General features: G+C 35.5%; 1 protein-coding gene across 1 annotated transcript; it reads left to right on the forward strand.

Moving 5' to 3' along the window:
* The first annotated feature begins 1,131 nt into the window (after nt 1-1,131).
* On the forward strand, nt 1,132-14,924 carry LOC126781745 (FGFR1 oncogene partner 2 homolog). The gene is made up of 5 exons (XM_050506776.1): nt 1,132-1,276; nt 1,350-1,484; nt 1,718-1,969; nt 2,440-2,568; nt 9,104-14,924. Exons 2-5 carry the CDS (start codon nt 1,350-1,352, stop codon nt 9,215-9,217), a joined length of 630 nt encoding a protein of 209 aa, XP_050362733.1. The 5' UTR covers nt 1,132-1,276; the 3' UTR covers nt 9,218-14,924.
* The last annotated feature ends 236 nt before the right edge of the window (nt 14,925-15,160 follow it).

The raw sequence follows: 15,160 nt of genomic DNA on the forward strand, positions 1-15,160 counted from the left end.
ACAAGGTCAAAAAAGTTCAATTTAAATTAAATTTTTGCACAAATAGGCCACAAATCTTATTCACTTGTTATTATTAAATTATTTGATTCGTTAGGCTTCATAACAATAGGTATAGGGAAAATTTCGCATGCACTGTTACAACCGCCACAGGGATAATATATTATATTTTAAAATACAATCCTATTCGATTGAACAATAATATTAGCAAAATAATAATAATTGTCATTATTACATAGAAATGGCCGAGGTCATCACGAACAAAAACTATCGTGCAAGCGTTCAACCGAATATTGTTTCGAATGCGGCTTTTTTTTATTGAAATGCCTATTCCAATCGAAGAAGGAGTAAATATAAAAACCTCGGATTTACATATTTTATGCGATTTATATACATTACAAACAATACTTAATTTATATATCTCTATATAAATTACATCACTATTCCGTTTAATGATTACATCCATAGATTATAACTTTGTTTTATAATCTAGCTTTTAATTTTACTTCTAAAGTTCCGTTACAAACTTTGGCAAAATTCAAAATGTCAGTTTTTCGCGAATGTGTAATGAATATCATAGATTATTCAAGATCTCGACCAATCATATCACGTTAATTCAAGGTCAATTTTATTTATTTATTAGTCTTTACTCCTTCTGTGGTTGCATTAGGCTAGTGCTTATGTAATCTACTCTGTGATATAGGTAGGTATAATTTTTGTTCTCGGGTCACCATATTGGTGCAAAAAATTTATAAATACGATACGAAATCGTATTTGAAAGATAATATTATTATCGTACGGTTAGTAATAAGTATGGCTATATCATTATTATTTTTTAAAGTTTAGTATGCATTTAATCTAGAAATAATAAGTATTTATTTATGGTTAAGCTTGTCTGTTAGTTCTGTTACCTACTAAAATAAGGAACGTTACATTCACTTTTTATAATCTTTGTAAATGCTATCAAGGTCATGTCATAAATATTACCAGGATAAATAGAATTGACACATGAAACGCCAATAAACTCATTCTATCTTGCTCACACTAAGGTAACGCCATATGTAGAAGAAATTTCACTTTGAATATGAAGGTCAATCAAATTTGTAGTCATAATAGTCAGCTTCTATTGAAAGCTAATGGCTGCCGAACTCTATTCACGAAACAGCTGATGTGTGATCGTTTGGGGTTTTTACTCACATTTAGTGACCTAATCGAGTAAACTTAGTAATAATTATTAGATGAAACGTTACTTGAGTCATTACATTGTGTGGAATTCAGGGTTTGTGCTTTCAAGAATTATTAGAAACATTATCCATAGAATCGAATATTTTGTAGATTGTTGGTCTTTTCAGATGTCACTGACCATACAACAAATTATTTTGGACGCTAAAAGATTAGCTGGCCGTCTCAAAGAACGTGAGACAGAAGCAGATACTTTATTGACTGAAACCCAAACAGCTTACAGACAAATCTATACTATAAAACAGGTGAGGACAATAGCACGTAGTTAGTGTCAGTCCATATAATATTTTTGAACTAATAATTTTTGGTTGCTGCCTACTACCTACTACGACTACCTGTAACTGTTATATTGCAATTGAAGTATTCACCAAATAAAGTTTAAATAAAGCAATTAGTGATGATAGCAATGATATGATTTCTATCAAAATTTTACTATAGCATTTATAATCTTAATATATTCCCTTTTATAATGTTTTAGTACAAAGAGGAAGTGGATACGCTTAATGAGTCATCTCGAGAGAGACCGAGGGGGGAATTAGTAGCAAGTATGGAGAGAGAATCTCGATTAATGAGGGATGTTCAGAGAGAGAATGGAGAGTTGAGAGCTGCCTTAGAAGATCACAGGAAAGCTCTAGAACTTATTATGTCCAAGTACCGCCAGCATACTGAAAAAAGAATATGGGAGTCGAGGATAGACTTTACAGCAGCAATAAATGAAAAACAAGAGGAGGTATGTATTTGAATCATTAAAAATTTTAAGAAGATACCACAATTTTAGTTTATTATCTAGTTACAACTGAATTTAATAAATCAGTTATTCATTACTTATTTTAGTCATCATAATTATGCGCATGCTGAGAGCAAATCATAAGGCTCATGTTTTTGATAACATTTCTAGAAATAGAATTTGGTCTGGCCCCTTACCTGACACCGTTATTTGAGAATGTATATGCTTGTAGATTTGTTTCCACTCATCACGGAGATTGTACTATTGCACTAAGTACTGAAGGCATTGATGTAAGAACTTGGCACAAAATTCCTTAGTTGGGTCCTCCAATACTCAATGCTTGAAATGGAGTGGCTTTTCTTATCTGGTGGTAACCACATAGCTATTTTATTAATAAGAATACTACTGTGGTACTGTATTTTACTAATTTTATTACCTAATATTAATAATTTTATATATTTTTTTTGTTTTAGTTGATTCGTCAACAGGCAGAGAGAATTAATGAGATGACAAGCATTATGTACAAGGCAGTAAATATGGATGAAAATGGTGAATCTAGGAGAGAAGAGGAACTTTACCAAAGGCTGATTACTGAAAACAAGGTAAATAGTTATTTTTTGCAAAATGGTTCAAATGCGGTACTTTATTTGATTTTTTAAAAAGATAATTGTTCACTAATCAGTTAATTATTGTATAATGTAAAAATAGTAATAATATTTTTTGTTTGTTCTTTTTAGTAACTTAACTTCTATGTCTTTATAATTCATAAAAGAAAATCAAGTCCCCCATGAATTATCTGTAACTTCTAAAAACATAATTATTCTACTTCATCCTTCTACTTATGTTTATATTCATAGATTTTTTTGCTACATTACATGTAAAATATTAAACTTATTACATGCTAAATATGGCGAAATAGTGTAAATATGTCTAAAAAGTATATTTTTCAATTGAAGTCACTTGTCAAAACAAACCAAATGAGCCCACACTTCAAAGGATTGCTAGTAGCCAAAGGATAAACTCCAGTGTAGGTGTACACTATTCACCTCCAGGCTCCACTTAGATTATATTGAATCTAAAATTTTCAAACTGCAATTTGAAATAAATAGCTTCAAATTATTACATAATTAGAAAGTAGACAAAAACTGACTTCCTAGACTTGTTAACATACTGACTTTGTTATTCTGACATTTTATTCAATTTATAATAATATAATTATTAATAGTCCAGAGGGTGGATCTAACAGTTATCTGTCCGATAGCTGGTTGGAATCACTACGGGTACGCGACCCCGGACTGCTCTAGCTACTAGTGTCACATTCCTGTATCTTCCGTGATCACAGTATCCTCACCCCTCTCCTTGATACGCTGTTTCCCAAAATTATCCCAGCGTCACGCCAAAGAAGAAGGAAAACTAATATTAAACCCGGAGCAGTGCCTCCGTTTAGGCGTAAGCCAGTCACCTGCGGCCAAACCAGCACCACACGTATTGACTCGTCATTCCTGCGGATCCTGCTGGGGAGGAGGAGAGGGTGGCATGGGTACTGGGCAAGCCCGTGTTGCCATAAAGTCGCCAGGCCCAGGCGTAGCAGCATCCACGGAGAGGACACTTCGCTCACCTGTCTTGCAGGTGGAAAACAACACGGAGAGTGGCAGTCACCGGTTATAAGTCAGCACGAATAGGCGTAAGTGCGGACGCCAGGGGCCACTCTTGACAGTAGGAGGATCCATCGTAGATCCATTGATCAGTTACCGCCTGCTTTAAGTCGGGCAGCCCCCGATCAATAAGGTACTGATCCGCCTCAGCGTTAACTTGTTCCGCCTGGGTGAACGGAACACAAGCCTTACAGCTAGACGTTGACGCTGTGACATTATCCACCTGCTCAAAGGAACATAAATCCCAAAACCCACACCAACGCTGCTTACATGCGCTTTGCGACATGGAATGTCCGAACGATGAGGACAGGCTTTCCGAACACCTACGGAAGCTCCGATTGCGCCCAAGAACTGCGCAAAACTTACAGTATCGACGTGGAGCTTACAAGGCTCAATATTGATATTGTAGCCTTACAAGAGACCAGAACTGAAGACGAAGGGTCTTTGCGTGAAGCTAACTACACTTTTTACTGGAAGGGCAAGAGTTCCTTGGAAACACGAGAGCATGGTGTAGGTTTCGCGGTTCGAAACCATCTCATCAACGCCATAGAAACACCTGTAGGCGTTTCCGAGCGAATTATGGTCTTGCGTCTAAACACAAAAAGCGGCTTTGTCACGCTAATTTCCGCTTACGCACCGACGCTTAGTTCAAAACCCGAGACCAAGGATCAATTCTACGGCCAGCTCGATGAGACAGTGCGCAGGGTAAATCCAACTGACAGACTGCATATTTTGGGTGACTTTAATGCCCGCGTCGGTCAGGGCACACCAGCCTGGCCTGAATGCCTCGGTGCACACGGCATAGGGAAGCTTAACGACAACGGACAACGACTGTTGGAGTTTTGCTCAAAGCACCAGCTGTGTGTTACCAACACCTTTTTTAAAGGCAAAATGATGCGGAAAGTCTCGTGGATGCACCCTCGATCTAAACACTGGCACCAATTAGACCTTGCTCTTACAAGAAGGAGGGATCTACGGGAAACGCTCCACACGCGGGCGTTTCACAGTGCCGATTGTGACACCGATCACAGCCTCGTTGCTACTAAAGTCCGACTTGTCCCTAGAAGAGTCCATTCTTCCAAGCCACCCGGTCGTAAAAAGATAAATCTTTTCAAGACTTGTGACATGGAAGTAGTGGAGTCATTTGGGGAACTCGTCCGCGAAGAAGTTGCAACTTGGGATAGTACGGCATCAGCGCGAGTCGAATGGGAAAAAGTCAAGTCTCTTCTCACTGACACTGCAGGCAAGATTTTTGGCTATCAAAAGGCAAAATCTTACGACTGGTTTCAAGAAAACGAGGAGCACTTACTTCCCTTGATTGACTCGAAACGCCAAGCCGCTTTAAATTTTCGCCTTAACCCTTGCGATGCGACGCGTAAAGATCTCACGAAGGCAAAAGCCTCACTCCAGCGTAGCACGCGCTTCTTTGTAAATGCGTATTGGACAGAGCTTTGCCAAAGCATCCAAGCGTGCGCAAACGCGGGGGATATTGGCGGGGTGTACGCGGGCATCAAAAGAGCTCTTGGACCTACTCCAAAAAAGACGGCACCTCTCAAGGAAACCGACGGTTCTGTTATAACAGACAGCACCCGTCAGATGGCAAGATGGGTAGAATACTACAAGGGGCTCTACTCGTGCCCAGTGGATATTCAGCCAGAAGCAATGGAGCTTGTCCCGAATCTGGCAACTTGGCACGAGCTAGACGTTGCACCCACAGTAGAGGAACTTTATCTGGCCGTCAAGAAGCTCAAATGCGGAAAGAGCCCCGGAAAAGACGACGTTGTCACCGAAGTCGTCAAGCTTGAGTGCCTCTTGCCCATCCTTCATAACCACCTGGCTAAGTGCTGGGAAGAAAACTACGTCCCTCAGTATATGCGAGATGCTAACATCGTCACTCTTTATAAAGGCAAAGGCGATCGTGGCGACTGCAACTGTTACCGCGGTATATCTCTTCTTAGCATCGTCGGTAAAGCCTTTGCCAGGGCCATTTTAGGCAAACTACAAAGGCTCGCCGACCGCGTATACCCTGAAGCACAATGTGGTTTTAGGTCCCAACGGTCAACTGTCGACATGATATTTTCACTCAGACAGCTACAAGAAAAGTGTAGGGAGCAACATACCCCCCTAGTCATTGCATTTGTAGACCTAAATAAGGCTTTTGACTCCGTGAGCAGAGAGGGGTTGTACTCGGTTCTTGTCAGAATTGGATGCCCCCCAAAACTCCTAAGGATAGTGCAATCGTTCCACGAAGGTATGGAAGTCACCGTCCTGCACAATGGCAACGCATCCACGCCATTCGACGTACGCCGTGGCGTTCGTCAAGGTTGTGCACTGGCCCCCACCTTGTTCGGAATATTCTTCTCGGTGCTTCTGAAGGTTGCTTTTGGAGATGAACAGCAAGGCGTCCACTTACACACGCGAACCGATGGTAGGCTGTACAACATCTCAATGCTCAAGTCCAAACGCTACAGGGAGGACCTATTTGTAGATAGTCTCCTCTTCGCTGACGACGCTGCCTTCGTTGCTCATGACCAAGCTCAACTCCAGAGTCTAATGGACAAATTTGCCAGAGCGTGCGACCTCTTCTCAATGTCCATAAACTGCAAGAAGACCGTTATTTTAGCGCAAGGATGTTTAGAGCAACCAGTCATCTTGCTTAACGGCGCACCTTTACAGGTGGTTAACAAATTTTGCTACCTTGGGTCGCATTTGTCAAGCAATCTCTCGCTTGATGCAGAGATCGACTTCCGCATCGGCAAAGCAGCCTCTATGTTCGGGAGGCTCTGTTCAAGGGCTTGGGATAACAGACACCTTACGGTAAAAACGAAAATGCTTGTTTACCAATCATGTGCCCTAAGCACACTCTTGTATGGAGCAGAAACGTGGACAACGTACGCAAAACAAGAACGCCGACTAAACACATTTCACTTGCGCTGTCTTCGGAACATTCTGGGCATCACATGGCAGGATCGCGTGACAAACGAGTCTGTTCTAGGCAAGGCACAGCTGCCTAGCATCATGGCCATTCTAAAAAAAAAACGGTTACGGTGGCTGGGACACGTGCATCGAATGGAGCAGACCCGTCTTCCAAGGCAAATACTACTGGGAGAGGTTGTGGATGCAAAGAGGTCTGTTGGGCGGCCTATGCTCCGTTACAAAGATTGCGCTAAGCGTGATATGGTTGCGTTTAACATCCCTAGCAATCGATGGGAGGAACTGGCAGAGGACCGTGCCAAGTGGCGACGCCTTATTCACGAAGGTCAATCAAAGCATGACAATGACTGGTTTAAACTACTAAAAGAAAAACGCACTAGGCGTTACGAGCGGGCTTCAAACCCCCGCCCATCTGGGGGCGCATACACTTGTCGGAAGTGCGGCCGGAGGATCCTCTCTCGCATTGGTCTTTTCAGTCATGAACGCAAGTGTCTTCGCGATGCCGCTTAAATCATCTGTCAAAGATGCAGAGGCCTATATATAATTATATTAAAATAATTATCATGACTAATTACATAAATATATCATGTCATGTTTTTAATTGCATACGGGATCAACAAGCAAGCGACTATTTTTGCTGAGCCAGCATTTTTATGCATTGCTTAATCCAATTGATAAACTAACTGATGCTTTATAACTTGCTGTATCGTCAGCCAATAACTCTTTTATATATATTTCATAACTTATTACTAATTATCCCTAAATAATCTTTATATTCATGTGACAATTTAAGGAAAATTGTAAAATGATTTTCAGATTTGCTTTAAAATATCTACCAATGGTGGCTTAATTTCACTATTTATAACATTGGATACAGAATAATAAATGTAAAATGCTAACAATTAATTAGTTTAGTATATAGTAATACAGTTTCATTGTGACTAACTTTGCAATTTTATCTATGCCACCCCTAAAAAAAGTCATGTGGCACTGTAGACAGAGAAACAAATAGACCAAGGGGCCGTGAAACCGCGATTGAGACAGAGATAGTTTGTTAATGTGTGCGTATAATGTTGCTATAGGAACTGCATTCCCTATTTTGGGAGATAAATAATTTTCAGGATTTAATTAAAACAATTATTTAGTTTAATAAATTTTACTTTTTAATATTTATCATCCTTTTTTTTTAATTAAAATATTTTTTTGTTTTCCAACTACACCCAAATACTGTTTAATTGTTTGTTTTTGTTTCCGTTATCAATAGTACTTCGGCATCTTTTTGGTACTGGATTAGCATTCTCCTCAGAAGTCGAAATCTAAAACACTCAATTAAATTATTAGTAAAGAATAGTTGCCACATATATTTCTATGTTAACCTCTTGACTCGGAATCTAATAATATTATAAATTAATGAAGAATGTTAAATAATGTTGTTAGGAAATTATAAAAAGGAGAACGAATAAATTAAAATAATATATTTACATATAACGAAGCACTTTAGGTTATTTACTTTATTATTGGACTCCATATCTATTTGTTTACATTGTCGACGAGTCGATATATTTTATAGAAAATCGGAACATTTTTCTTAGCTTACGCTGGCAGCACTTACACGATAAATAATTATAGGTTATGAATGATAAAAACTGGAAAATCCTATTATCTTCTGGAGTTTAATGCAATATAAGGTTCCGTCATGCTATGGCATAAATAAACATCACTGAGAAACTATATTTAGGGACAAAATAGGCGAAAAAACACACGCCGGCAATTTTCTTTTTGGTATCACTTTATCATGAAATAATACGACAATGCACCATTGTATAAACTTCGATATGACATAAGGATTGATTCTCGGCCTTTTCACTGGATTAGATGTTTTCTAACATAAAAGTAAGCGAAAATTAAACAAAAAATACAATGAACGCACCAACTGTCAAGTTTGTTTCGCTACTTGAGTAGCGAAACAAACACCAAAACTGGTTACGCGATAAGGGACAAAAGATTTGATAATTCTATCTCTGTCTAAACCATTTGTAACGTAATTTTCGTTCTCTTTCTTGTGTAAGTGAGAAGGAAATCGTCATTGCGTCTATTAGTTTCTCTGTCTACGTGTGGCACTTTGTTGTTGAAGCCCACAATGTTCGATCCAACTAAATTGATATATGCCATATCGTATATAAAGATATTATATCATAATATAAAAGTGCCTTATTGTAATAATATGTAATAATGTGGAGAGATGTAAAAAGTTTTCCAATTATTCACAATATAGTTATTATGATGTATGTTCGTATGGATGGATTCGTTGTTTGGCACGTATATGAAACAACAACAGCAACAAAACTTCATACTTATTAAATATCGGTTAAGATAATAAGTAAGTGATTCTAATAAATATTTCACATTTATCTTCAAAATTCAAAAATTTGATAGGTGACAGCTATTTAAACTTCACCCTATGGGAACGATATATTGTGTGAAATTTCAACATTGTATTATGTCAATGTTGACAATTTTACCAAACAAATGAAATTAATGATTTCAGGGCCTGCGGGAAATGTTGAACTTGTCAAGGCGGTATGGATCAGATAAGACATATGGACCACCCATGGAAGACAAGGATGTTCAGACGGACGGGCCTCCACTTTCAGGAGCGTGACGCCCAGCAGTGGATCTTTCCCGCCTCTGAGCATTGGTCACAGGCCACCTACTCCCTCACTCACACATACCATAACTCATCTCCCTACACATGTGAATTGTTCTCACAGACTGCTATCCGTGTACATGTGTTTTTTCATAATACCTGGTGTGCGGACAGGGTGTACAATAACTGATGACGGTCATCGTTCCAGTATACAACTTATACTTTAAAGTTACATGCAGATTTTGGATTCTAGGTCTTTTGACAGCCTGTATCTTTCATATTTCTTATATAAAAAATGTAACAAAATTACAATGAATAAATATGTATTTGAAATATAAATATATTGTCATAATACTATTCCTTAATTGGTTGTATTGATGTTGAATATTATAGACAAATACCTTAAGTAACTGTAATGCAAAGTAGACTTACATTAATTCTTATGATGTTCTTGAAAAGTGCAAATTCAGTATGTGTGTTAATTCCTTTCATCAAACTATATAAATAGGTTTAGCGCAAATATTCTTTTGTTTATAATATTTTTTTAAGTGTTTGTATTATGGTCCAGGAGCTAGTGATTAATTACCCTTAATCAATATTTAATCAGAATTTTTAATTGCTAAATGAATCCCTGGCTCCATGGTCCATGTTGTCTTACACACAAGTATAATTAATAAAACTGTTTTTTACTGCGAGTTATGGCATGGACCAAATTGTTTAAGATAAAAGCACATAATTAAAAATAAAATGTTATTATTTTATTAGTGTTGAACGATATACTCATAGATTGATTAAATTTTTTTTTTATTGAATATTTGTTTTCTCATCTTCATACATATTAAAAAACTGCAAAAGTATTATGTTTAAATTAGATAACTTTTGTACTTTTGACTATTTAAATTTCTACACAACTTTTAGTTATGTGGTATGTATCAAACAATTGCATAGGAGATTATTGAGGCAAATTATTCAGTTTTGTCAATATTTCATTTTAATCCTCAATATATCTTATGTATTTGAATGGACATAAATTCTTGATTACCTTAAGTTTTCTCCTACTTAACAGATACAATTTTGTGAATATCACAAACACTTTCTGGTTTTTTCTAGCCTAAGAGAAATAAAACAGGATTAATACTCAAAAATAAGTTAGGCCATTAGTGCGAAGCTGGCTCTAACGGATTTTAAAATCATTGTCTTGTTCAACATTAACAGTATTTGATTCTAATTATAATTAATAGTGAGGCTGTTTTATCGCTGAAGGCCAAAATTCATTGCTCGAATATTCTATTATTAGTATAGATGCGTTTTAAGTGTGCCTTGTCATATTTCTCATCGAATATTTTTTTTATTCTAAACATTTATTACAAAAATGTAAAGATGAACATACTATAGTTGACTAGGAGAAATAAAAAAGAATTAAACGCGTGTTGAAAATTTAAATTATCTCGTTTTTAATCTTATCTGTTTCGAGAGCATGGCTCACAGTCTAAGAAAGCTTATAAATCTATATTATATATTTCGATTTAGATTTGCAATGTGAGTCATCTGTATGGTAAAAAGCAAAAAAAAACTTAATTTACAATGTATGTTATATTGATATGGCAATATTTTTTCATGCGATTAAGCTTTGGATGTTAGAAAATAATGTAGTTAACGGTAGTCTTTGTAGATTTCGTGATTTTCGATCACGCTATAGCATGCGAGCAATATTATAGGGACTGGTTCATATATATATACTTAGTATATTAATTAAAGGACGTTATAATTACTGTTTGTAAGAAAATTAACCGTCCTTCAAACTGGCACGCTGACCTAATTTAATACTTTGTTTCATTTAAAAATACTAATAACGTTAATTTTTACAGAACTCGAGCAAGAATTTAAAGACTTGTAATATTTTTTTTGTAAACTAATAGAAAAGATTCGCGCCATCTATATAGGAATATGCCAGAAACGTTGATGCAAGTGCCAACGACAGTACAAACTTACAAAGTTAAAATGAATGATTAAATTCAACCGAATACGTCAACACAGAATGCGTACGGAAACAGGCATTGTTTTTTTAGGCATAGGATATACCGTTTAAAAATAATAAAGATAATTTGATAACTGTTTATGTTATTAGTTGTTTTTAAATAAAAAAAAAGAAATGTTAATTCGGAAATTTAATAATAATGAGTACATGTTTAAGTGTGTACATATTCACAGAATGTTAGCGTTTCGTACCAAAGCCATTATATATATAACTCAAACAATTACTGACTTCGGAATATTAAAGAAACAATAAAAAAAAAACATTAATATTTGTTTTTAAATATTTGTCTATGCTAAAGTAATGTTAAATCAGATTCTCTATATATATAATGTTAGAATCCAAATCCTTTTATAAGGTTATATAAAAGTAAAGTTCGGTAGTCGTTCCTGTGAAATTTTATATTTGACAAGATGTTGTTACTTTTTGGTACGGAACACTTATAATTAAATAAGTAAGCCTTAAATATGTACTACAATTTTTAAGATTGATAAATGATTCAAAACGAGTAGTTTGTATAGATCATATTTTTGAAATGGTAGTAAGTATAATTAAATAATAAAATCGAAGAAACAATTGTAATTTTATGGAAAACTTTTGAATGTAATCCGTAGGTGTAGCCAAAATTACTTGTGTTATTTTTATAATAATGAAATTAGATTCGAGTTGAATGTTGAACAAAAAACGAACAAGTCTTACCTATATAAAATTATTTGTATTTGCTTATGCTAAGCCTTTGATATGTTAAAATTGTTTACAACCATATTATAAACAAATATAATTATTATTCTGAAGTCGAATTGGTTCATAATTTCTATTAAAGAATACATTTTAGATTTTTTTGTTTGTAACTGATATTTTATTCATAATGTTCGTTGTTGATTGCTACCTCATGTGTTACAGCTGACAGGATATAAATTTTTCATGTAATTTAAACTTAGCACAAATAGTTCATAAAGTAATAGTAAATAGTTTTTCTTGTCGAACTCACAGCAAGTCTTAAATAAATATACAACCTAAATCAAAGATCAATAACGTTAAATCTCGGGCATTAAGTAAAAGAATATTGTTAATGTATAATAATTATAACAATCTAATAATTTGTTTTTATGGTTGAGGCATAATGTTAAGAATTCCCATTTCCAACATAAATATATAATTAATTATAATTCAAGGAGACCTGCATCCATTCAAATATTTTTTTAGCGAACATAAATGAAATATTAGTGTATCAGGTTACATATTTTCTAATACTTAGTAGTCTTTTGAAGAATGTTGCAGTCATAAATTTCAATTATTCGTGGCCATAAAGTTATTGGGATTTTCCTATACTAAGACAAACAGATGATGATTTATCAGATGATGAGATTTTATAGCTTTCTAAAATTAAATATTCTTTTTTATTCTTAGAAAATTTTGTGTGGGGTCCTTCTTTAAATATTTAAGTCAGCAAGTTGTAATTGCTTTAGTGAATAGATAACATCATTATTGTAATGGTAATTATGATTTCGAATTAATTAAAAATTAAATTGAGGATTATTATGATCTTTGTTATGCAAATTTTTGTATTAGAAGTAAAGAACTAGTTTAGTATTATAAAGTTAAATTTAGAAAACGTTCAAACTTATATGGATATATGAATATACCTACTTACAAAATACACATCAGGATATATACACTGGCCTCCAAAAAAATCGACCCACCTACATTTTTTGTAAAAAAGCTATCGTATGGTTTTAAACTACCACATATTTATATTTTTAAGATTGATAATGTAAAAATGCAATTGTAGGATTGTACAAAAACAGAAATAGTGCGCAAAAAATAGGTTTTTAGGAAAATATGTGACAAAACACGAAAACACAAAATTTTACGCAATTTTATTTTTTTGTGTACAAAACGATTATGCCGTTTGTTTTTAAATTTGGGTGCCTAAATCTTACTTTAATAGGGAGTGTTTCCTCCTCTTGACCTAATCACTGCCTGCATACGCCTATTAAGTGACCTGATTAGCTTTTTAATGTCTTCCTGTGGGGTCCGTTGCCATTCTTCAGTTAGGGCAGCTTCCAGTTGATTCAGGGTTTCTGGAATTGGATTTCGTGCTCGAACCGTACGTTTTAGCTGGTCCCAGAGGTGCTCTATCGGGTTTAAGTCCGGACTATTGGCTGGCCACTGCATAACTGGAATTTCGACTTCCCTGAGATAGTCTTTAACAATTCTAGCGACGTGAGGTCGTGCGTTGTCGTGCATAAGTTGGAAATTATCCCCAATATATCCAGCGTAAGGCATCACATGAGGCTCCAGAATGTCCGTTATGTAAGTTTCAGCATTAACAGCACGATTACGGAAAAAACCAGCTCTGTGCGTCCCGTCAAAGAAATACCTCCCCAAAACATTGTAGAGCCTCCACCAAATCGGACTGTTTCTCGAATGCAACACTGAGAGAAGCGTTCTCCTGGCCTTCGCATGACGTTACGTCGTCCATCAGAGCCTACTAGAGACATTCGGCTTTCATCACTGAACAATACTGTCTCCCATTGGTCCAGTGTCCAATCGACGTGCTGCCTAGCAAATTGTAGTCTTGCTTGTCGATGGGATGCTGTGAGTTTTGGTCCTGTTGCTGGCTTGTGAGGGGTTAAGTTTTGCTCTCGAAGTCTTCTTCTTACAGTATTTTCACTCACAGACACTCCACGACTTTCTCGGAGTCTACCTTGAACGTCAACAGCCGAAAGATGTCGGTTTCTTAAAGACGTCAAACCAATAAAACGGTCATCGGTCGGGTTCGTGACACGCCCCCTGCCAGATCCTGGTCTCCGGCGATACTCCCCAGTCTCCAAGTAGCGTTTGTACGCTCTTCGCACCCCTGAACGACTTAATTTTAGTGTTCTAGCCACATTTCGCTGACTTAACCCCTCATGAATAAGAGCTATGACTTGAGCAGCTGCTGCTTCAGTAGTATCGATTTTTTATGTTTAAACTTATTAAAATTATTGTTTCAACAAAGTTTCATACACTTAATCAATAATAAACATCGAACCGAGATGACTCCGCGTTAAGAACTGGAAATAAACTAACCATGCACTTTGTGCACAAAGTAACGTTTTCTTATCAATACTTTAAAAATATTCCAAATATCCTCAATAACACTTACAACTCCTCCAAATCAATATCAAGTGGGTAATAAAATGTTAAATGTATGTCCCATAAGTAAAACAATCCACCTAGGTCGTCGCATAGTTAAGATAACAACTTTGTAAGTAAAAAAATACGGGTGGGTCGATTTTTTTGGCGGCCAGTGTATATATGTATTTAGTGTAAAAATTTGACAATTATAATACAATAGAGATCTACTTTTCAAAATTTATAAGATTAGTAAATTATGTAGTTTAGCCATCTTAATGCTTTAAGAGGTGTGAAATGAAAGAATACAATAAATAGATAATTTAGGTGTTAACAAATTTAATTTATGTATGTTTGGAAATCACAAAAATAAATAGAATTTAATAGATACATTACTGGTAGAAGCATCATGAAGTATGGATAACATAACAAGTACCTTTTCTGGTAATATTGGGAGTGATAGGATATACATAAGGAAGTTTTCTGCTGTAGAACAAAAAGTAGTGCTAAATTTAATAATAATGTATCTGTAAAATTTCAATTGAAAAAATATACAGTATAAAAGAACATGGGTCATTTATTTTATCCCCTCTTACACACAATCAAAAAAAGTATTCATAAAAAAAAAAAACTCTAGAACAATTAAAGAATAGTTTTTTCTGGTACAGGTTCCATAAAATCAAACGCACACATTACCACCAGCATTGAACACTAGGTTAATTATAAAAAGTCGATCACAACATTAATAATTGTTTTTAGCCTTATTAAAAAAATGTTTCAACTTAGTTTTAATAAAGTTTTTT

The sequence above is a fragment of the Nymphalis io genome, chromosome 4 (assembly GCF_905147045.1).
Source record: "Nymphalis io chromosome 4, ilAglIoxx1.1, whole genome shotgun sequence".
In the NCBI taxonomy this organism is placed as follows: domain Eukaryota; kingdom Metazoa; phylum Arthropoda; class Insecta; order Lepidoptera; family Nymphalidae; genus Nymphalis; species Nymphalis io.